The sequence below is a fragment of the Eulemur rufifrons genome, chromosome 4, assembly GCF_041146395.1.
Source record: "Eulemur rufifrons isolate Redbay chromosome 4, OSU_ERuf_1, whole genome shotgun sequence".
In the NCBI taxonomy this organism is placed as follows: Eukaryota; Metazoa; Chordata; class Mammalia; order Primates; family Lemuridae; genus Eulemur; species Eulemur rufifrons.
Genome location: NC_090986.1, coordinates 59,282,477 through 59,307,156, shown reverse-complemented (window position 1 = coordinate 59,307,156; position 24,680 = coordinate 59,282,477). Strand labels below are relative to the sequence as shown.

The following is a 24,680-nucleotide window of genomic DNA, read 5'->3' as shown; positions in this document are numbered from 1 at the left end:
ATCTCAAACATTTAGCGTATCTTTGTGCTGGGAACATTCAATATCCTCCTTCTGGGTATTTGAAACTATATATTACTGTTTACTATAGTCATCCTACAGTGGTATAGAACACTAGAACTTACTCCCCTATCTAGTTGTAATTTCATATCCTTTAATGCAGCAGTTCCCAACCTTTTTGGCACCAGGGACCGGTTTCATGGAAGGCAGTTTTTCCACAGAACTGGGGCTTGGGTGATGATTTGGGGATGATTCATGTACACTACATTTATTGTGCAGTCAAACCTCTCTGCTAGTGATAATCTGTATTTGCAGCCTCTCCCCAGTGCTGGCATCACCACCTCAGCTCCACCTCAGATCATCAGGCACCAGATTCTCATAAGGAGCGCACAACCTAGATCCCTCGCATGTGCAGTTTACAGTAGGGTTTGTGCTCCTATGAGAATCTAATGCCACCATTGACCTGGCAGGAGGCGGAGCTCAGGCAGTGATGCCAGTGATGCCAGTGATGAGTAGTGGCTGTAAATAGAGATGAAGCTTTGCTTGCTGGCTCTGGGTGGTCTTGGTGCTCACCTCCTGCTGCGCAGCTGGGTTCCTAACAGACCACTGACCGGTGGGGGAGGCAGAGTTGGGGACTGCAGCTTTAACAAATCTCCCTATCTTCTCTTTCTCCTACCCTTCCCAGCTTCTAGTATCCTCTGTTCTACTTTTTACTTCCATGAGATTAACAGTTTTTTGTTTTTTTTTTTTCTTTAGCTTCCACATTATCAGTGAGAAGTTCTTGTTCCTGGCTTATTGCACTTAACATAATGTCCTCCACTTCCATCCATGGTGCCTCGAATGACAGGATCTCATTTTTTAAGTGTCTGAATAGTATTCCATTGTGTATATATACCACATTTTCTTTTTTTTTCCTCCCTCCTCCTTCTACCCTCCTTCCAGGAGGGTCCACATTTTCTTTATTCATCTGTTGTTGGACACTTGGGTTGATTGCATATCTTGGCTATTGTGAATAGTGTTGGAATAAACATGGGGGTGCAGATGTTACTTAGATATACTGATTTCCTTTCTTTTGGAAGGAAATGTCCCAGTAGTGACATCATTGGATCATATGGTAGTTCTATTTGGAGTTTCTTCAGGAACTTCCATACTGTTCTCCATGGTGGCTGTACTAGTTTACACTCCCATCAGCAGCATATAAGAGTTCCCTTTTCTTCACATCCTCTCCAGCACTTATTTTTTGTCTTTCTGATAACAGCTGTCCTATGGTGAGATGATAACTTGTGGTTTTGATTTGCATTTCTCTGATGATTAGTGATATTGAACATTTTTTTCATATATTTGTTGGCTATTTGTATGTCTTCTTTTGAGAAATGTCCATTCAGATCATTTGCCCAGTTTTTAATTGGACTTATTTCAGGGTTTTGTGTTTGGTTTTTTAACTATTGAGATCTTAGGGTTTCTTGTATATTCTGGATATTAATCCCCTGTCAGATTTGTAAATATTTTCTCCCATTCTATAGGTCGCCTTTTCACTCTGTTGATTGTTTCTTTTGTTGTGCAGAGGAGTTTTAGTTTGATAAAATCTCATTTGTTTATTTTTGCTTTTGTTGCCTATGCTTTTAAAGTCTTATTCAAAAAATCTTTTCCCAGACCAGTGTCCTGAAGTGTTTCCCCTATGTTTTCTTCTAGTAGGTTTTCTTCTAGTAGGTTTTCTTCTAGTAGTTTTGTAGTTCCAGGTCTCACATTTAGGTCTTTGATCCACTTGGAATTGATTTTTATATAGGGTGAGAGATGGGGGTCTAGTTTTGTTCTTCTGTGTATGGATATCCAGTTTTCCCAGCATCATTTATTGAAGAGACTATCCTTTCCCCAATGAGTGTTCTTGGCTCCTGTATCACAAAATCACTTCACTTTAGATATGTGGATTAATTTCTAAGTTTGCTATTCTGTTCCTTTAGTTTATATGTCTTTTTATTCTAGTACCATGCTGTTTTGGTTACTACAGCTTTGTAGTATATTTTGAATTCAGGTAGTGTGATGCTCTAGCTTTGCTCTTTTTGCTTATGATTGCTTTGGCTATTTGGAGTCTTTTGTGGTTCCGTACAAATTTTAAGATTTTTGTTTTTCCATTTCTGTGAGGAATGTCATTGGCATTTTGATGGAGATTGCATTGAATCTGTAGATTGCTTTGGGTACTATCTAGTTTTCTGATTTTTTTATTATTATGTTTTTCCTAATCTTCTTTAGGATGCGCCAGATTTTTTGTATCTATGCAAAAACATCAGTAGTTATTAGGGATGTTCAAGGATTAAGTAGTATACTGCATACATTTTACTTTGTAAACCATAAAGAAGTTATTACATAGTAGGTATTACTAGCAAATGATAATGTAAATGGACCTTATTGTGCTATTGTATGATTCCTGGATCTGTCTTTATGCTAAAGTATTTTTGTAAATCTAATAAGTGCCTGTTTCATCTACTAATACAACTTTGAATTCTTGAACTTTCCGAGAGTAAGACAAAGCCCTGAAGCAGAAAACACCTCTAATGAAGAACCAGGTTTGAATGTAGCCTCAAATGGTCAACTCATTATTTTCACAGGAGCATATTTCTTCTAAATATCACCCTGTAAGAAAGTAAAGATTTCATGAATGCTGGTAATAGCAGTCTCTATTCAGTGACTAAGAAATGTGGATCTGTCATTGATATCAGATCTTTTTTTCATTGAATAACTGAGTCAGCATCATCTATTCAAAATATTTAATAATAAATGACAAGATACAGTCAACCGTAGATGCAACTATGTCATATATTTCAAAGTTTTACAGGTATCCAAATAAATGAAGGGCCATTTTGATGCTCAGTTGAATAATTTATACGGAGGATTATGTGGTAAACAAGTCATACCTTTTTGAAAATCTTATTTCCCTGTTTTTCTCCTCTTCCAAAATCCTTAGGCAGAGAACAAAAACATGAAGTAAATTAGTTAAGTTATTGTTGTTGTTTTAAAGAATTTTGCCATACCCTGAGCAGTTTAAAACCCATTGTTGAGAATCTCTAGTATAAGTAATTAATGAAGAATTTAAGGAGGGCAGTATACACACTGGTGACAGGCAGCTATCAGTGTACCAGTCAAGCTGTGGAATGTTTGTTTAAACTATGTTCATCATTTTTGGATGGTAGTTGCCAGATCCCACTTACATAACTTGCTCTGGGCTTTGTAATCATAGAGCCCACACTCCGCTGTTGCAAACCTGATTTGAAAACCTGCAGCAACTTTTCACTTCTCAAATCAAGCCTAAATTCCACTGCCTGGCTTTTAAGACTCTCCATCATTTATTTGGTTTTGCTTTGCTTATTTAACCAATTTTCTACTGTTTCCCATTGTGAACTCTTAGCTCTGGTCATTTTTTATTTTCCTCATTCTTTTGTATCACAGCATTTACATGCACATGCACACGCATACACAATATGCTATCTTTTCCTTTCCCTATAGTCTCTCTGAATCCTACCTTCCTTCTGAGGTCCTATGTTACCTGTGGAGTGTTTTCTTGACCTGTTTGACCATCCGCTCTTCTGAAATGCTGCGGTACTGACCAGCTTTATTATCACTTAATTAAACACTACTTTGTGGCATTTAGTTGTCTCTCTTGGTCTTATTTCCTGAACTAGATTGTAAGTTTCATGGGAACAAGGACCATGCATTATCTCTGTGTATTTTCCACAGTGCTGAGCTTAGGAGAAACTCAATAAATATTTATCATCTTTTTACCACTAAGTCAATTGATAGTAGTAGAGGTGCCTCTGAAAATAGATGTTTGGGATCGTCTCATTAGCTTTGGGTTTGCCTCAAATAAGCATAATAAAACCGTTTCCTGTTGGAGAAAACCTAATGCCAGAGTCATTGATGCACTTTACTTAATAGTAACTGAAATGGATTCAAAGGATTTGAAAACTGATTGAGAGATCGTATTACGAAAGACGGAAGGCTTAAAATTTTAACTCTTCTGGATATATTTTAAATCTTCATGTTATGCATAGTACTTAAAGTTTGCTTCTATCTAAGATTTGTATGATAGTAAAATATAAAGTTAATGTATAATTCATAAATATTACATATAAGCATTTATCACTTAATAACAGGGATACAGTCTGAGAAACCTGTCATTAGGTAATTTCCTCATTGTGTGAACATCACGGAGTGTACTTAAACCAAGCTGGATAGTAGAGCTTACTACACACCTAGGCTATATGGTATAGCCTATTGCGCCTGGGCTGCAAACCTGTACAGCGTGTTACTGTACTGAATACTGTAGACAATTGAAACACAGTGGTAACTATTTGTGTAGCTAAACCTATCTAAACATAGAAAAGGTATGGTAAAAATACAGTACCTTATATATAGTCTTATATGACCACTGTTGTATTTTCGGTCCATTTTTGACCAAAACATCAATATGTGGCCCATGACTGTATATATCTTATGATACTAAGCCCATGCCCTTCCACTTTTTCACTTCTCATCTTAGGTTTTGCTGCTGCTTGTTTTTTGGTTTCATTGAGTTTAGAAGCTTAGTTGAGTGCTAGACACTTATGAAGATGATTGTAACAAGAGTCACATTTTAAGGATACTGACATGAAACATCAAAAGTGTTCGATTTTATCCAACTTGATTTAAAATAGTTTTCTATTATTGTTTAAAAAAGAAAAGAGGTACACTGTGAAAACAGTAGGTCATTCAGGGCCTTCGTACACATGCGGAGCAGGAAGTTTTATGCACAAATAATCTTAAAGTCTTTCAAACTTGTTGGTAACTTGGGGAAAGATAGAAATGTTTATTTTCCTGGAGTTTATATCCTTAAGTCTGGTTGCAATGTGACTTGGAAGAAGATCCTAAAATGTTATAGGAATCAAAAGTTGTGATCATCAAAATAGGTGGAAAGGTCTGGATTGAGTGTGGCAGTAAGCACAGATAGAAAGCCCGGGAAAGGGTAGTATTATTGGGTTCTTTAATAGTAGGGTGATGTAGGCGGAGATGGGAAACTATAAAATGCAGAAATGCTGGAATATCTGTTTTTGAGATGATAGTGAAGGGTAATAAAACTATATCAGAGATGTACTTTAAAAAAATACTTTATTTTTTAGAGTAGTTTTAGATTCACAGCAAAATTGAAGGGAAAGTATAAAGATTTCCCATGTGCTCCTCCCTCCGTCCTACACATGCGTGTCTCCCATTATCAGCAGCCCAACCAGAGTACATTTGTTACAGTTTATGAATGTACACTGACACATCATTATCACCAAAGTTCATAGTTTATATATTAGGATTCACTTGTGTTAAAACATTCTATGGATTTGGACAAATGTCACTTAGCAACATGCATTTAAGTTTCTACCATGTCTTTTTGTGGCTTGGTAGCTCTCTTCTTTTTAGTGCTGAATAATATTCCATTTCCTGGGTGTGTCACAGTTTGTTTATTAATTTACCTACTAAAGGACATCTTAGTTGCTTCCAAATTTTGGCAATTATGAATACAGCTACTGTAAACATCCACGTGCAGGTTTTGTGTGAACATAAATTTTCGATTTCACTAGGTAAATACCATGGGACACAACTACTGGATTGTATGTTTAGTGTTATAAGAGTCTGCCAAACTGTCTTCCAAAGTAGTTGTAACATTTTGCATTCTTACTAACAATGAATGAGAGTTCCCATTGCTCCACATCCTCGCCAGTTTTTGATATCCCTGTTCTGGATTTTGGACATTCTGATAGGTGTGTAGTGGTATCTCATTGTCATTTTAATTTTCTGATGACATATATGGAGCACTTTTCATATGCTGATCTGTATATCTTCTTTGGTGAGGTGTATGTTAAGGTTTTGGGCCCATTTTTATTTTTACCTTTTTGTTTGTTTGTTTCTTTTTTTTTTTTTTTTTTTTTGCTTTTTCCCCTCTGTCAGCTATGGAATAATTTGGGCCCATTTTTAAATCAGGTTGCTTTCTTTTTTTTTTTTTTTGAGACAGAGTCTCGCTCCAGGTTGCTTTCTTATTATTGAGTTTTAAGAGGCCTTTGCATATTTTAGGTAACAGTCCTTTAACAGATATGTCTTTTGCTAATATTCTCTCCCAGTCTGTGGCTTGTCTTCTCATTCTCCTGACAGTGTCTTTCACAAAGCAGAAATTTTTAATTTTAATGAAATCAAACTTACCAATTCTTTTTTCATGGATCTTCCCTTTGGGGTCATATCTAAGAAGTTACTACCAAACCCATGGTCATCCGGATTTTCTCCTATACTATGTTCTAGGAGTTTTATAGTTTTGCATTTTATATTTAGGTCTGTGATCCATTTCAAGTTAATATTTGCAAACAGTGTGATGTCTGTGTGTAGATTATTGTGTTTATGTATTTATTTATTTAGCATTTGGATGTCTGGTTATTCCAGCACTGTTTGTTGAAAAGACTGTCTTTGCTCCATTGTATTACCTTTGTTCTTTGTCAAATATCAGTTAACAGTTTTTATGCGGCTCTACTTCTGCTCTCTGTTCTGTTCCATTGATCTATTTGTCCTCTCACCAGTACCCTCACTGTCTTTATTACTGTAGTTTATTGATGTACTTTTAAGCTTAATCTATGGAATATTTCCATTTACTTCAGATATCCGGTCTTACAACTCTGACTAGTATTTCCTCACACCTTTGCCACGTCATGACAAGGACCCATTTTAGCCCTGTTAATGGATTTGGAGTTTTTCCTATAGGTAGTGGAAGCCATTAGTTTTAAGTAAAGAAGTAAGTTGATCATAGTTTCATTTTTGGTAATGACTCCTACTCCAGGTTGAAGAACCATTGGAGAGGAGCTAGAATAAAAGTAGCAAGGGCCCCTGAAATGAATACATAAAACAGTTATCACCTAATAATGTAATCTATGGCCAGGAAGTGATTTATATGACCTTTAAATTTTTCTTTTGGCCAATGGTATATCTCTTTGTAAGAGTGGAACTTCTTATCACAGAATATGGTTTCTCCTAGATGAGCATCCTGCAGTGTGGGAATTAAAGGTGGAGGAGGCACATGGTATGGCAAAATCTGGGGGGCTTTTAAACAGCATATCCCTGTTTTTACCCCCTCAGTGTCAGAGTGAAACACTGTTACTAATGGGAACTTGCTATATTCTCAGATGGGGGAACCACTGCACTGGAGCTTATTTTTTTCTAAGGAGATGAAAGTATTAACCAGGAGAATAAACAGCCACGGAAATGAAACAGTTTCCTTGCAAGTTAAGTCTTGTTTCTTGTAGAGAGAAATTTTTTAACTGCCCAAACAGGTTTTGCTGATAAGGACATTTTAGCATGTTTGTGTTTTCTGGCTAGTGTTTTGTCAGAGTTCAGATTTTGGGTCCTGGAGGGAAGAAAGTTCCTTCAGTCAGTTTATTTGCATAATGAAAAACACCCATTTATGACATATTGATAATTATAACTTTCAGCGTTTTGGGGAAAGGAAAGAAGTTAAACTTTTTTTTATGACCAGAGTGAAGAGATCTGATTACTGCTGTTGGATATTTTCTCTTTTGGTTTTAAATTGTCTTGTTTATAGAACATGCTCAGAAAAAGAGTTAATCTTGAGATCACAGGTATGGACAGGTCTAGGTATTTGATCTGTTTGTCTGTTTTGCAAGGTGCTATAAATGCTGCCGGAGTGTAATCTGACACCAGGTAGGCCCAAGTGGCCAATGGTAGACAGTGGAGAACTATGTGAAAGAACTGGAATTTCAGGTCTGGGTGGTGAGTAATTGTGGCCTGCCCTCTGGAACTTTTCATCTGGTTGTCAGCAAAAAGGTAAAAGCATAGGAGAAGTCAGTCTATTTAGTTTGATCATATTGATTTTTTTTTTTTAATTAACATGGTTGAAGCTAAGTTGAGCTTGATCAGGTTGCCAATACCTCCTTCAGCTTTGCATAGCTCACTAGAAGCCAGGCTGAGACTTTCTGTATAAAAAAAACATCAATTTGTGCTTCATTTATGTGAAAATAGAACTATACTTTTGATAAAGTTCTGAGTACTTCCCTCTACTACCTCCTGCCCTGGCCCCACCCCGTTAAAGAATGCCTAATTTTAAGTAGCTATGCAGGATTGCTATTAATACTTAGAAGATATTGATGGTAATGTGTATGGTACCTATGGCATCTATATGGAGTCCAAAAGCATATTTTTAAACTTTTTCTGAATTCTTAAATTTCTTGTATATTCAAAAAAAATTTTAAAGGTTGGGGTATAGAAACATTTTCAATTGAATTATGACAATGCTGAATACAATGAAAGATTTGTTCGCATTGTGACATTAACTTTTGTTTTTTTTCCTTCTATTTTGTGTATAGAGTACCTGGCTTAGAGAAAGTTATATGATGAGATTTATTTTAAAATTGGTCTCCCCCTTTTTTTTTTTTTTCCTTAGCAGGAACTGAGAGACTGTTACCACCCTTGTTTGGGGAAGTTCAAATCTGGTGACTTAATTGTAACTATATTTTGGTGTGTTTCTTTGTTTTTTCCATATCTACATTTTTTTGATGTAAATGATAGCAAATAATACTGTATTTAAAGAACTAGAAAGAAAAATGTCAGTAAAACTCTATTTTAAAGTATTTTACCGAGTTATTAAGTTGTAATAATTTTTTAAAAAGGCTTATAAATGTGTCCTTTTCACTTTTTTGGCTGAGTGAAGGCATAAAGCAAAATGGTATGATATGGTAAACTTGGGAAAGAACAATAATAGTAAAACTTTAAGATTTAAAGCAATAATAGGGAAATCTATAAACCCCTCTGCTTCAGTTGTTCCAGGTAAAAATATGATTGAAAATGGATTACCAAGTATCAAGAAGTTGCATGGAACAGTGTATAAAAGCATTCTGATTAACAGTTGTAAGGTACTTTTGCTACAGATACTTGTGTAAGAGATTTATTTTTCCAAATATTCTGCTAAAGAAAAAGATATTAATGAGAATATTTATGAAGTTTTATTTACGTAGTTATAAGGGCACACATAAGGAATATGGGTCCCTTGTGCTTCCTTTGTCACTAACTGGCTGTGTGTCCTTGGACAAATCAGAATGCTCTAGGCCCAGATTCTTTTATCTTTTTAGTGAATGCATTAGATATTTTTCAGGTCTAAAATCCTTGATTCCACATATTTTAGACTGAGAATGAGCAGGCCCTTGGAAGATAGAATTTATCTTGATACTACTTATTGTCATTTCTGCTGGGAGCTCAAGTACCATACTCTACTACCATATTAGAAAACAGATAAAAAGGCCTGCCTCTGGTCCATCCCACAAGAACTCCAGTCATTACATTGTATGGATTTATTGCTTCTCATTTCTAATTTGTATAGCTTCTCTTCTCTCACTTTTCTTACTCTAATTTCTTTAATTTCTATTGTATTTATTCTGGTGGATTTTCCAAATACACTTGTATTTCTTATAATGGTTATGCCTATACATTGAAAAGGCCCTTTAGTAGATTTCCATCTCGTGTCTGCAGTTACTACACAATTCCAGTTGTTTACATACAGCCACACTACAAACACACATACATACAGAAACACTGTTTGAATTACATACTTAAAGTTAGAGTATTCAACCACCTCATTGCGCTAAGCTGATGTATTTTACCTTCTTTTTTTGCCAGAATTGTGTAATCTAAAACCTTTTCACTTGTTTGATTCATTCCTTTTATTTATCAATTTTCACTATAATGAGTTGGTACCATAGTAACTTCCAAAGGAGAGCAATGATTTTTAAAAAATATCTTTGTGAATTCATGGATTTTTATATCCTTGTGTCTAAATCACTGATTGAACAAAATTGTTCAATCAGTGATTAATTTTGACTATCTTATGTTTTTTTAATACCTGAAGTCTTTTATAATAAATTAAACAAAAATTAACCATTTGAATTGGCTGTAGTAGCCAGTAATGTGGCTGAGGGTTTTGTGTTTACAATCAGTAAAGTTATTTTGTTTGGAATGGGGCATATTGGGACTCTCTGTTAGGGAAGCGTGCCAGGCAGAGTGAAATCCTATCCATGACACAACTGGATTTAACCAAAAGGTGCCAGATTTTTCGGTACTGGAAGAGAATTATACTTTGGCTAGTAATGGACTGGTGTTTCTTTGTTGGAGTCTAGCACATAGTTGTGGTAAAGGAGACTCCCAGGGAGTATAGAAATGAGACTTAAGGAATAATTAGTTATCTGGCATGCACCTGTTACATATCTCTTGCAGTATACTGCCAGTTATAATGAAGTGTTGAGTACAATTCATATACCAGGTATTCCGCACATGCAGTTTGCATCTAATCTTCGCAGCAACTCTGGATTATTTGTTTTATAGGATGAGGAAACTTGAGGCTTATACCTATTTTACAGAAAGAGGAGACTGAGACACCAAGTAAGTGACTTTTCCAAGTTCACACTGCAGAAGATTGGCCCTTAAGTGATCTGACTCCAGAGCCTGTGCTCTTAACTGTTTTGCTTTACTGTTTTACCTTAAATCCAATGTTTATTTTTTAGTCGTGAGAGGTTAGGAACCTTGTTGCTAACTATTGTGGCACGTCTCCTTGAAGAATAAGAATATGATCCTGACCCAGTTGAAAGACATCAGAGCCAACCTGGAAAGTTTTCATTATCTAGTAGATACCCAACTGGATGACCTCTCATAATTAATTAGTTTTTAAGGAGTTGATTCCTTATGTGTGTGTAGTGAATGAATAGTTTTCACTTATCTTTTTCCTTGTTATTTTATAAAGACTAAGTGACACTTTGAAAAGAACATGTATTTGAAAACCATTAATACAGCAGAGTGTTTCCTGAATACAATAGGTATAACTAATGATGGGTAAATTTAAACAAGTTTTAAATTTACTGAGGATTTTACAATTTTCTGAGGTAGACCAGAAGCTTCTTTTCTTCTCAATCTGAGTACCCATATTTTTTCTACATGAGAGCAAATTTGTGGAACCAGATGATGCATTTAGTTGTGGACATGTTTTACACACATTGACTTTGAGAGGCACTGACATGGACTTGTCTTATAGACAGTTTAGTGACTGATTTGGAGATCACTAGCCAAACTAGAGATGAAGATTTTAAAAAATTGATATATGCATTTACTTAAATCTATATACTAAAGTACTATGGCAGAAAGGATTTGGGTAGATTTAGAGACGAAGCTGTAAATTATAGTGTTAAGAGTCCTGATTTAGGAAACAAGAATTCTATTTTTAGTTTTGTTATACTTACACCTCAGTTTACTAAAGAGAAATTGAATCATTGTTGTAGGTTTTCAGTCTTGTCTATTACTGAAAAAAGTTTAATATACCTGGGCTGTTATCTAAATATTTCTGAAATATACAGGTGATATCTCTGTATCAGAACCACCTTGATGCCATAGGGTATATAAAACTACACAGGGAAGAGGAAGAGGAGGAAAGATGACAGAGCTTCAGAGACCTGATTGAGCCAATAAAATGCTTTTATTTACTTGTACATTTTCAGTTTATGAACTTCTGTATAGAAATGACCAAAAGCTATCTGCTAGAGCAAAGATGTATTTTTTGTTACCCCAACAAATGATTTAGTGATTGTGGGGAGCCATTTCAGTTTTGACTGATTACTGATGGTAGTTAGTGTGAAGGTGTAGGTATGTTGATTGCTTATCCTCATTTTTGAGGTTTCTAAAAGATAGTATTAAAGCACAATAGCATCTGGGAGGCCAAGGAGGTTGGATCATTTGAGCTTAGGAGTTTGAGACCAGCCTGAGCAAGAGCGAGACACCGTCTCTACTAAAAATGGAAAGAAATTATATAGACAACTAAAAATATATATAGAAAAAATTAGCCAGGCGTGGTGGCACATGCCTGTAGTCCTAGCTACTCAGGAGGCTGAGGCAAGAGGATTGCTTGAGCCCAGGAGTTTGAGGCCGACGGCACTCTAGCCTGGGCAACAGAGTGAGACTCTGCCAAAAAAAAAAAAAAAAAAGCACAATAGCAGTGCGCAAGTGCTGGTAAGAAAATGTGCCTGATACCAATGGAAAAGAAAGTGAAACTTAAATTTAGGTAGACGTATTCACATTGGTTTTGGTACGGTGTCACTTTGTACTTCCGAACAGGTAGGTTTTGGAACCTAACTTTTTACAGAGAAACTTTTGTATCAGGAAATATCCCTTGATTCTGGTTATATTTTCTTACTGTGGTTTTTCAAATTTAAGATAATGATTTCCTCTTTATCAGAAGTAACTTCAGGTATCCTTTTTTTAAAATAAAGAATATATGTAGAAATAGCTTAAATATCTAATGATAAGATATTTAAAACATTATCTGTCATTAATCCTTTTTCTCATTATTATGGGCACACAGGTTTGGGAGGTACAGAAGAAATTTTAGGCAATAGATACTTCCCCAGAAGAGGTTTTGCTCTGATTATCTTGGTGGCTGGCACAGTGCCTTGCAAATAATAGGCACTGAAACATTTAGTCAACTAAATTAGGTGGACAGAATTTTCCGATGTGAGATTAGGTATTGTTAGTGCTAAATTGGTGCTACAGGCAGTTAAATGTGCTGTATTTTTGAAGGGAGCACTCATTGTGGTTTGAGGCATATAGGTTGGGAGGCTTTGTGAAAGAAGGGGACCTGAGCATTAAAGAATGGAGATGTGATTGGGTGCTGACAAGTGGGAGGAGGTGTTCAGATCATGGCGAGTAGTAGTTGAGAAAGGAGGAAAGAATGAATAGTTTGTGTGGAGGAACACAAGGAAGGCAGGCCTATAGAAGAATTAGGTTGGGTAGTAATTTTTTTTTAATTTTTTAATTTTTAAAAATTATAATTCTTTTTAGATTTGTTTGGTTAGTTACAGATGCTGGAATGGGAGGTTGGGTAATAATTTAAGGGAAAAGATTCTATATAAGTAAGGTTTGTCCAAGACCAAATGTGTGCCTTTATATCTGTCTGCTCAATTTAGATCAAAATGCTTTTTTTCCCCTCCTCTAAATATGGTACATTGCTCTAAAACTACCAGAATGTGCTAAAAATACTTTCTCGGTATTGGAGTTGAACTTACTGTTTAAAAGGGTGGAGTGGGGGAGGGGGAGAAACTGCTGGGTTGGACTCCAATTTAGTGAGTAGAAATATCATTTGAATTGAATTCTTAACCCTTATTTTATTTTGATTTCCAGTTAGGGAAATCACAGTCATCCATGGTGACCCCTAGAGCACAGAATATGTACACAGGGAATTGGGTTTAGTGAAATTAGGCAATCGAGGACGTGATTTGGCTAGCACATACTAGCTAGATTTAGGTTTTCAGGGAAACCGATTGACCACGTCAGCTTCATCTCCAGACTTGTCTCTTTAAAATTATTAGGAAATTAGTAGTCATCCTTTCCTTGGAGTCAACTTCTTTTTTGAAGTATTTGTATTAAAATTGTAAATGCTGTTTCAAAGAACTAGATGTTATTTAATGTGATTATTTTTATCCTGGTCTTTTCATGTCACATTTATGGCCATAACCATTTGTTTTTCTTTTCTTTTTTCTTTTCTTTTCTTTCTTTCTTTTTTTTTTTTTTTGAGACAGAGTCTCACTCTGTTGCCCAGGCTAGAGTGCTGTGGTGTCAGTCTAGCTCACAGCAACCTCAAACTCCTGGGCTCAAGGGATCCTCCTGCCTCAGCCTCCCAAGTAGCTGGGACTACAGGCCCGCACTACCATGCCCAGCTAATTTTTTCTATTTTTTAGTTTCACAGCTAATTTTTTCTATTTTTAGTAGAGACGGAGTCTCGCTCTTACTCAGGCTGGTCTCAAACTCCTGACCTCAAGTGATCCTCCCTCCCACCTCGGCCTCCCAGAGAGCTAGGATTATAAGCCTGAGCCACCACGCCCAGCCGGCCATAACCATTTGATGCAATGTTTAATAAAAGTGTGATAAACACCTAAGTTAAATTTGTTTCTTTTACTTTTATTAGTAGTGGTAACTTATTTTTAAAAATAGGCAAACGTCTTTGGCAGACATTTTTAAAGCATTTCTCCATTTGCTATGAAATTGTTTTCACTCTTAAGTTGCGTTTCTTTTTTTCTCCTATTGTAAAGTGCAGTTCTTTGCATGTTCTAATTTGCCATGACGTGGTCAAGTGCTGTTTCCTTCCTGTTGCTTACAAGCCTATGCTAGAGATAAGGATATGTTTCAGTGCATTAAAAAAGAAGCCACTGAAGACAGGCTTAAGCATGGTAATTTTTAAAGCATTCTACTTATCAAAAGCCTTTTTAAAGAACATAAAGAATGGGCTTTAATTTCTGGTTACTTTATAAAGCTCTTAAAATAGTTCTTGCTAACTTTGAATGTATTCAATTTTAAATACTTGCATTAGACCTAATAGAGATGTTGTCTGAATGTTTCTATTAAAGATGAAACTATACATTATGAAATTACTCATGGAGTAGCAAGTATGTAGTTTGCTGGGTCGGTGGAACGAACTAACCCATATGTCCTTTATTACAATTACAAATCTCATTTTTATTGCTGGTTGGTTTTTTGGCTCTTTGTTTTTTTAAATGTTGAGTACTTTAACTCAGTACTTTCCCCAGTTTAACTTGGGGAAGGGAGAGAAAGGCATCATTTTCAGTTATGAGAGGTGATCTTAGCAGAAATGAAGTCTTCAAAGAAAATACATAACTTTTTGAAAAAAAACAAAACAAAACTGAGTCATGTTGCTTTTATTTAAAAACATTAACCACCACCCAAAAAAAAAAAAAAATACTGCTTTGGAGACATTGCCCTCTATATCAGTTGTTATATTCTAAATGGGTGATTGCTTTTCTTATAACTAACTTAAGCTTTTGTTTTTTAGGCCAGGAAGCTTGAGAGAAGAAAATATTCAGAAAAATTTTCTCAGCTTGAGTAGAATATCAATGAATCAAGAAAATCTGAAGCATCTTCCCTGAAGAAAACCTGGGTATACAGTAACTTCACAGACTTAGCTGAGAGTTTTTACCCAAATTGGTCACTGGATTCTGCTGCCTGATACTTGAACCTGTTTGGAATTTTTCTCATGTGGATCTAAGGGGAATGCTTTATTATGGCTGCTGTTGTCCAACAGAACGACCTAGTATTTGAATTTGCTAGTAACGTCATGGAGGATGACCAACAGGTATGAGATCCAGAGAAAATTGGATTTTAATAAATTTATTATGATTTTTCCATTTGTAGCAGAAAGTTATTTACTTTAAAGGACGGTGGAGAAACTTTATTGGAGTAAGTGTTTAGAAATTAAATATTTGGAGGAAATATATTCTAAGTGCCAGTTAATTCATTAGGTATAAATCTTATCTTTAGCTTTGATGTGGTAATAAGGAAGTAATACTTTAGGGGTTCAGCTTGTTTTTCTGTAAAATGAGAATTAATAGTAAATGCCTCAAATAATTATTTCAAAGTAATTTGAAAAGTTCTAGAGACTATACTAATTTTTAATGTATGCAGTTAATATTTATAATCATGGGCCATTTCTTCAAGCAGATGAAACAATGTTAGCAGTCCCACAGTCATACATCGTTTCAGTCTAAAGCATGTGACTCTGAGGGAAGTTGCTTAACTTCTCTAGATCCTCATCATTGTAGAATGAGAGGATTGAACTGAAGAATTTCTAAATCGGTTTTCATTGAATTTACACAAGAAGTGCAAATTATTGCTTTCAGAATATAAGAAAGATCTAAGAGTAATGGAATAAAGCATCTAAGATTAATTCTAGTTCTCCACCCCCACCCGCCAAAAAAGGGCTAGGGGGAGGCTAGGGTTTCTGGGGATTTTACAATTTACTTCATTTTTTAAAGCAGGTTATATAGGGAATGTAAGATGTGATGTGGGAAAAATAGTGTTGTAAGCACTGGAGAAGACTCAGTGTACTAGGAAAAATATTTTGAGAACTAGTAGGTTTAAAATATGCCTTATAAAGTTGATTTATTACTGAAATAAGCCTAAATACCTAACTTTAGTAGGCCAGTTATAATGTGTCATGTTTTTATTCTAGAAACATAATTATTACAAAAAATTGATTTTTACTTTTGGCAGGCTATTTAGAAATTTTTAGCTGTATTGTCCATTGAAGTGACAGAATAAAAAGTTTATAAATAAACCTACAAAAGGTGAGAATTTGGATTAAGTTGCCTTAAAATGGAGATGAGCTTTGATTAGGGAGGAGAAAAGTTTCAGGGAGAGGATTGCTTGGTCCCAGTTAAAAATATATTAATAGTGCTATGGATTTAATCTAAAGACAATAGAGAGGATATTTTAGGAGGAGAAAGTGTTATGAATTTAAGACAGGATGTTTATGTGTATATTAAGGTTTGAAACAGTATGTTTGCTATGCAGCCCTCTTAGATGAAAGATGCTGTTATAGATCCCGTGCTTGATGTGGTGAGGTTTGATCTCAGGATGTGGCAACAGAGGACAGAGCTCTAAGCCACTCACTGGTATGCGCTAGTACGGTGGCTTCGACATTTCTGACCATGAGAAATGCATCTTACGTTATAGCATCTATGTAGCCTTAAAAGAGTTTTGAAAACAATACTTACATACTTATCATACATACGATGCATTTAGTTTATTTTGGAGAGGTTATTTATGTCTTTGGAAAGGGAGATGGTGCTGTCAGCATGTACATATATGTATTTTCTTAAGTTATTTTTATCTAGCAAAATGAATCTATATTCATTTTTTGCAGGTATTATAAGGATTTTACAAATATTAACCATTTAAGGTAAATACTAATATCTCCGTTTTGTGATGAGGAAATTAAGACATAAAGAGGTTAAGTGACTTGCTGAATGCATACAGCTAGTAAATAGTGGAGCCTTGATTAGAACATAAGCAATCTCTCTCACTAATGATGTTTTGTGTATTCTTGCAATGATGTGTGACAATCTTACTGTATTATAATCATTGTCAAAATGTTTGAAACTGCTGGCCAGGTTCAGAGTTCTTCAGTCTGTGGCCATGAGTACAGAAAACTGCTTTATAGGAGGGTAGATCCAGTGGTGGTCTTATTAGCATCTTATCTAACCTGTGGCTCTATTTCCTTGTTTGTTTGCTTGTTAGTTTAATTTGTTTTTGATATAAAAGTAACAACTGGCCATTTATAAAAGCAGTGAACCTAATACAAAGATATGTAAAATAGTGAAATTTTCTCTTCACCTTTACTCTCTAATCTTATTCTCCTCCCCAGAAGAAGCTAGTGCCAACAATTTGATGTGTAATTTTTTAGACTTAGTTCTAAACAAATGAATAATGTAGATACATGGAAAATTACTTACAGAAGTTGTTTTTTAAGATGCAAATGAAATTATGCTAAATCATATTTGTGACTTGTTTTCATTTAATGTATTATAAGTGTGTATGTGTTGCATTTCCTTGACTGCTAGTGGTGAGGTAGTTTATTGTTTGTGAATTTTATTTATTGTAAATTTGAATTTTCTTTGAATTATTAATATCCTTCTGCCCAGCAGGAGTTCTTCCTATATTATGGATATTACATTAGAATCATTGTTTTCTAACTAATATATTCTGCAATTAATGGTTAACTCTCTTCTTGTGACACATGATGCAAATATTTTCTCTCAATCTGGTACCGTCTTTTAATAATTTGATATCTTTTAACCTATAGAAATTTCAAATATTTTTCATAAAATTTATCAATATTAATTGATATTATTACCAAGTTTTTTGGCTTTTTTTTTTTCTGCTTTTGCTTAGGAAAGCTTTCCTTACCTCTAAAATTATTAAATATTCTCTTTATATTTTCTTCTAGTATGTTTCATATGTTTAGCTCCTCAGTCCATCTGAAGTTTATTTTTGTATGATGTTGAGATATTCACGATCTGATGACTGCTCCCTCTTTCCCACAAATAGTGGTGTTAGCCCTTCACCGTTTATTGAATATTTTATATTTTTCACATCAAAACTGCCACCTTTGTTATATATTAAATTTCCATATGTACAGAAGTTTTGAACTTGAGAATGTATTGTTTTAATTGAACTGTTTTTATATTGTGCCAATATCACATTGTTTTCATTAGTATCACTTTGTAGCTTTGATATCTTATAGGGTATCCCCTCCCCCCAAATTGGGGTAGGTTTTTGAATGAATTTTAGAGTTAGCTTATTAAGTTACATTAAAAACACTGTTGGGATTTTAACTTTTCAAAATCAAAAAGTATTTATATCTTTTAAAATAATTTATTCTGTTTTATGATCCTATATTGGTTGGTTCTTTATAACATCACTGTTTCAGGGAACTAGATTAGAATATATTTCCTGTTTACAGTTATGGTCTGTGGTTATAAATGTTATAGTCTAAAGAAAACAACACTGTTAATGCCTGGTTGCCAACACCCTGATCATTTTCTCTTATTCAATTCATACTCTTTCAAAATTGCCTGGAACTCTTGGGTGGAGATGGCAGGGGTGGGGGTGGGGTGTTGGAAAGGAAATATCAACACTGTTGATGCTGACAGTTTAAAACTCTGTTCTTGCTGTCTGTTGTAAATTGGGAATATTTGTAGCTGAAAATGAAGTGCTCAGTGTTGAAATGCAATAATAACCTTTTACACAAAGGTGTTTTGGTTTGACCTTATTAATAAACAGGCGTGTTTACCTGTTGAATGTATGAGAATAAGAAAAAAGCTGATGCCTATGGACACGAGTTTCTAAAGAGAAGGAAACTTGACTATTTACTCGAATATTCCAGAAATTAATTTAATGAAAAACAGCTAGTAGCTGAATGGTTTTTTACAAGTTTGATAAATTTTTTGGTAATTTTGATATATTATTACATTGTATGTTTTTTCAGTTGTTGGTTTTAAAAGTAGAACTTCTGGCAAATCATTTGTGCTTAGTAGACTTAAGTCACCAGGGAGAAGCTTGGTGTGTGACATGCCTGGCAAAAATGAACAAGTAGAATGAATATTTTTATAGAATCTCATTATAACAGATAAGAAGGTAGTCTTAGGACTTTCCTTCCGAGGGAGTAAATTGGCTTTCTCTGACTGCTAATTCCTGGAGGGTAAAGGGTAACAGTGCCTTGCTATCTTTTAAACAAGCTGCCCAATGATTTTTCATACAGTGCTTGGGAATCAGTACTCAGTCAGTGTAACAGAGGTAAACACAAAGTGCTGTGGATACAGAGAATGGAACAATTGACTGCACTGCAAGGTTGGGAAAGCTTTACTGTGGAAGTTGCAGTTAAACTGGATCTGACAGATGAAAAAGAGGAAGCGTTCCAGAGCAGCAGAATGTACCAAAACTTTTGATGGATTTCTCTTGACTTCTTAATCAGTAGAAACATCTTAATTTACAGTTAGAAACTTTTCCCGGTTTGTGTCACAACTCTTTTGTTTCTTGTACTACATATTTTTGCCAGCCTCATGTGTAATTTTCCCAGATGCTTTCCTGCTTCTCTTCTGTTTGCTCAGGAATAATCGCTCACATTGACACCTGTTGCATGTTTAAGTCTTATCATCTTTCAGGGACTTAGAACAAAACTTACTTATTCCAGGGACTCATCCTAAAACCATTCCTTCAGGAATTAACGACTTTATCCTGTTATTCCTATATCACCTATTGTCACTGTCACACACTTACTATGTTAAATTTTCATATATGCATTACTAATTTCCCCAAATAAGTGCTAAGTTACTTAAAGAGATTACCTTTTTCCCCCTTAATATTCCCAAAGTATATAATATCATTGCGTCCTCTTAAAGATTTTTCTTCCTCTTAATCTGTTGATAAAATGATCTGTTTATAAAATAGATAAAATTTACCTGTTGGTAAAATGATTTGAGATGTGTGTGTGTGTATGTGTGTGTGTATATATATTCAGTTATGGCCCTTATCACATCAGAAGACCTTTGAATAAGAAGTGATCCTTATTCCACAACTCTCTTGACTACAGTATATATTTTCCAGGGACCTATTATCTACATTGTCGTTTAGTGCATGGATGGACAGTGTGGCCGTGTTACCATAATTCCAAGACCAGAAACAAATATTTCTGAGTCTTTTTTTCTGATAGTATTTTGAACTATTGTACATGTTTAGTGAAAATCATCTCAAAAACCTTTTAAAAATTGTCATTGAAATTGTAAATTAAAATCCATTAAATAACAGTGTTCACATTTATTTAGTAAATCTGGTTCGTGGGCATGTGGATGCTTTTATAAATTTTCTCTCTAAATGGTTGTATATTAAAATTGTCTCTCCGCCCCTCCCCCCAAAAATAATCTAACATCCATGTACAGCTTTCCTGTTTCTTGGGAGAATCCTTCAAATTGCAGAGACAGTTTTTGGCATGATTGCATTTTGAGACTGAGGCTGTGTGTTGTAGATTGAGAAAATGTACATAAGAGCATTAATCACACCAACCTGCCATTTTTCAGCTGGAATGGTAAGATTCTGTTAGGTCAGAGATTAGGTGTACCCTCATAAAATAGGGGTGGAAGGAATTAGTTTATAGTGTTCTATGTGTAACTTATTCAGCACCAGTGACTTGGAGGGCAGGAAGCTGGAATGGTGCTACTCACCTGTACCTGAAATCAGTGGATCCTCTGTTATCTATATAAAATTCCAGGTTCTACGTGCTTTGGTTGCCTTCTTTTTTTTTTTTTTTCCAGTGGTATAAATATTTTATTTAGCAATATTGAGGTAGTCACCAGTAGAAATATCTGAAATAAGATAAAAGTGGTTCTCTCTGGGGAAATAGGCTAGGGTTCAGAAGAAGTTGGGAAGGCTATCTATACATTTTTTTAAATCCTAAAGAAATATGGCTGATTTAATGGGAAGAGGTGGAGGCAGCAATCATATAGTAGAAGGAACACTGGATTTGAAGTAACAAGGCATGGATTCCAATCTTCTAACAATGTCTATCAGCTGTGTGTCATTGCTTAAGTTAATAAATCTCTTTGAGCTACAGTTTTCTCATTTGTTAACCTGGGATACCAATTACTCCACAAGGTAGTGGGGAAGATCAAATGAAATAAAAGCGTGTGTTAACTAGCTATGTAATTATTATTATTATTTTTTTTTTTTGAGACAGAGTCTTGCTGTGTTGCCCGGGCTAGAGTGCAGTGGCATCAGCCTAGCTCATAGCAACCTCTAACTCCTGAGCTCAGTGATCCTCCTGCCTCAGCCTCCCAAGTAGCTGGGGCTACAGGTGTGCACCACCATGCCTGGCTAATATTTTTTTCTATTTTCAGTTGTCCGGCTAATTTCTTTCTATTTTTAGTAGAGATGGGGGTCCTCTCGCTCTTGGTGAGGCTGGTCTCGAACTCCTGACCTCAAGTGATCCTCCAGCCTCGGCCTCCCCGAGTGCTAGGATTTCAGGCGTGAGCCACCACGCCTGGACTCTCGCCATGTAATATTAAAAGTACTATAGAAATGAAACCTAATTTTTAAAAACTATGACTACCCTCCCTTATTGCCCATAATTTTTTTTTTTATAATCCATACAGTAGGTACTCCATTTGCAGCCTATGTTTTTGCTCACATCAGTCCTGAAGTAGGATTCAAAACCTCTTCATTTCCTTCAAAAGAATTCCGCTTTCCGCTCCAGCTAGAAATATCAACGTTATTGAAGATTTTTAGGGGAGACCAGGGGTTTTTTACTACACATCCCCTAGCATACAATGGCATCAATATCCTGTCAAGAGACCTCCTCCCCCTAAGACCAGCTTGCCCTTGGCATTCTTTGTTCCTCTTCTCTGGCTTCTTTCTTCCTCTCCTGAATCTACCCCTCCAGTCTCTCAGACTCTTCCTTTCTCTTCCTTGCGTGGGGATGTTTAATTCTTCCAAGCATTTATTTCCAAAAAAAGATACTCTACTGTCAAGATTCCCCCTACGTTGAAGACAGCAGAGAATTATGAGTAACAATTTTTTTTTCTGGCATACATATATGCTTGGCTCTATTTCTTAGCTTTCAATTCTGTTCTAGAGATCTACCCTGGTGCCAAAACCATGAAAGAGGCCCAGAGAGACGAGCAGAAACGGGTCAGCGGGCCTGAAGGGCACCCTTACGACCCGGGTCCACTGTGTGCACGGGCAGAACGTCAGCCGAACCCTACCCAATCCGGGTATTTCCCACCCCTTTAACTCGTGGACCGGAAGCCGTGGGAGCGGAAGAGGAGCTGGCCAGGAAGGACAGCGGCTTCCTTAGCCTAGCCCGCCTTGGTAGCTGCCCAAAGGCATAAAGTGTCAGCCCGCAAGTTGTAGGCCGTGGCGCTGGGCGCTGGACTATGGCGCTTCCTCCCTTTGAGACGTGGAGCCGCCCCCTGCCTTCTTTTTTAATCTTGGGAGATCAGACTTCATAAATCCGTTAAAAGTTTGGCCATTTGTAAAACTCACATACAGAAGGTGATTGTTTCTTCTCTGTATACTTAGAAAAGTCTTCATCAAAGAAGCTATGCCGAAAAGACCCCCACCCAGTACAAACCTAATTGCCTTCTGGGGAAAGTCTGACTTTGCATAAGGCCCAGGCCCGCTTCAAGTTAAGTGGAGGGACAGCCCAACCTGTGGCCTAGCCTTTGGCCTCGCTTATCTCTCTGCCGACTCTCTCGACAGCAGGGAAGCTGATGGTCATTATGAAAGCGGAGTTGGTGAAGGGAGAACTTATTTCTCTCTTTTGCAAAATCTCTAATTAACAGACGCCCCCCGCATCCCCCCTTCAGCCATCACAGAGGCCCAGTGATAACATCCTGAAAATGCGTATAGATGAGATCATCACATAGGGTAGGGCGTGGACCAGATGGGCTCCAGAAACACTCAGTGATAAATTTTAGTAGCTAGTGTTTACTGAGCATTTTGCCTTGTGCACTGTGCTTGACAGGGATTATCCTATTTAATTCTTACAACAATCTTAAGAAGAAATAAGCACTCTGATTCTTACTTTACAAAAGAGTGAAGTGAGGCTCAGAGAAGGGAAGCAACTTGCCTGTAATTACATAGCTCTACTAAGTGATAAAGCTGGGCTGGGAATTTTAACCCAGCCTGTGCCTTCAACCACTTTCTTTCTTTTTTTGGCGGGGGGGACAGGGTCTTGCTCTATCATTCAGATGGTACAGTGGCACAGTTATAGCTCACTGTGACCCTGAACTCCTGGGCTCAAGCAATCCTCCTGCCTCAGCTTCCCTACTAGTAACTAGGACTACAGGCTTGAGTCACCTCACCCAGCTAATATTTTTTTGTAGCACTCAACCTCCCAAAGTGCTGGGATTACAGGCTGAGCCACCTTGCCTGGCCTTATCCACTATTTGAATAATGTTAGCCACTGCTTTATGTAGGTGGCAAAAAGGTGGTTTTAAAAGTGGAAAAATTATTGTACTTTGATATAGGATTTTAGTAAAAAAGTATATTTAGTTAATTTGTTAGTGTAATTACAGGTAGACAGTCTTTATGCCTGGCATAACCGTGTATATACCTTTATTTAAAAAAAAAAAAAAAAGGGAGGCCGAGGCGGGTGGATCGCTCAAGGTCAGAAGTTCGAGACCAGCCTGAGCAAGAGTGAGACCCCTGTCTCTACTAAAAATAGAAAGAAATTATCTGGCCAACTAAAAATATATATACAAAAAAGAAATTAGCCGGGCATGGTGGCTCATGCCTATAGTCCCAGCTACTCGGAGGCTGAGGCAGGAGCATCGCTTGAGCCCAGAAGTTTGAGGTTGCTGTGAGCTAGGCTGACGCCACGGCACTCGCTCTAGCCCAGGCAACAGAGCGAGGCTCCGTCTCAAGGGGGGGAAAAAAAAAGTTTTATTATTGGGCAGGTGGCCTGCCACAGCGAGCCACTGACCATCCTGCCCATCGCCTCTTGGTGCTCCCTTGATGCTCTTAGCCGAGTGTCCTATGGGGCCCCGAAGTGTTTAAAAAAAAAGAAAAAAAAAAAAAGGTTTGTTGCAATATAACTCACATACCATATAATCCATTTATTTTTCACCCTAAAAAGAAATCTGTACCCAGTATTAGTATACCTGAGAACCACTAGTGTAGTTTCTGTCTCTGTATGCTTGTCTATTCTGGACATTTCAGACACAGTAAATGGAATCATACAATATGTGGTCTCTTGTGACTGGCTTCTTTCACTTAAGCATAATGTGTTCAAGGTTCATCCATGTTGTGCCATGTGTTAGTACTCCATTCTTTTCGTTGCTGAATAATATTCCATCATATGGATATACCACATTGTATTTATCCATTCTGTATACTTTTTACAAGAAGACTTTCTTTTAATGAGGTTTGTGTTGGTCAATTTTTTATTGCTGAATTTTTGTTGGCAACCTCTGTTCTCCCAGAAAATACTTAGTCACCTGGAACAGCCGTGCTGGGTAAAAAAGGAAATTAGTACCTCTGTTGTTGTTTCTAAATAGACTGTTTTATTAAATAACAAAACAACAACAAAAAAAAACCTTTCTCCTGAACATTTGACACCTTTGATGTGTCTTAGTTTTGCTATGTGACCTTGAAAATTTTTGTCTCCTTTCTATTTCAGTTAACACATAGCATATTAAGATAAGCAGTTGTGTAAACAGATAGGCTTACTGGCCTTAAAAAGGACAAAACGGTCATCCTCAACACTGTTTAGAGAGTACTGATGAAGATAA

At 36.3% G+C, this 24,680-nt stretch overlaps 1 protein-coding gene across 1 annotated transcript in view; it reads left to right on the top strand.

Moving 5' to 3' along the window:
- Positions 1–24,680, top strand: part of ELF1 (E74 like ETS transcription factor 1) — a 103,243-nt gene that overhangs the window by 40,158 nt on the left and 38,405 nt on the right. The window contains exon 2 of the mRNA XM_069467670.1: positions 14,891–15,190. Coding sequence (XP_069323771.1) covers positions 15,119–15,190 — 72 coding nt within the window. The 5' untranslated portion in view covers positions 14,891–15,118. The remainder of the gene's footprint in view (positions 1–14,890; positions 15,191–24,680) is intronic.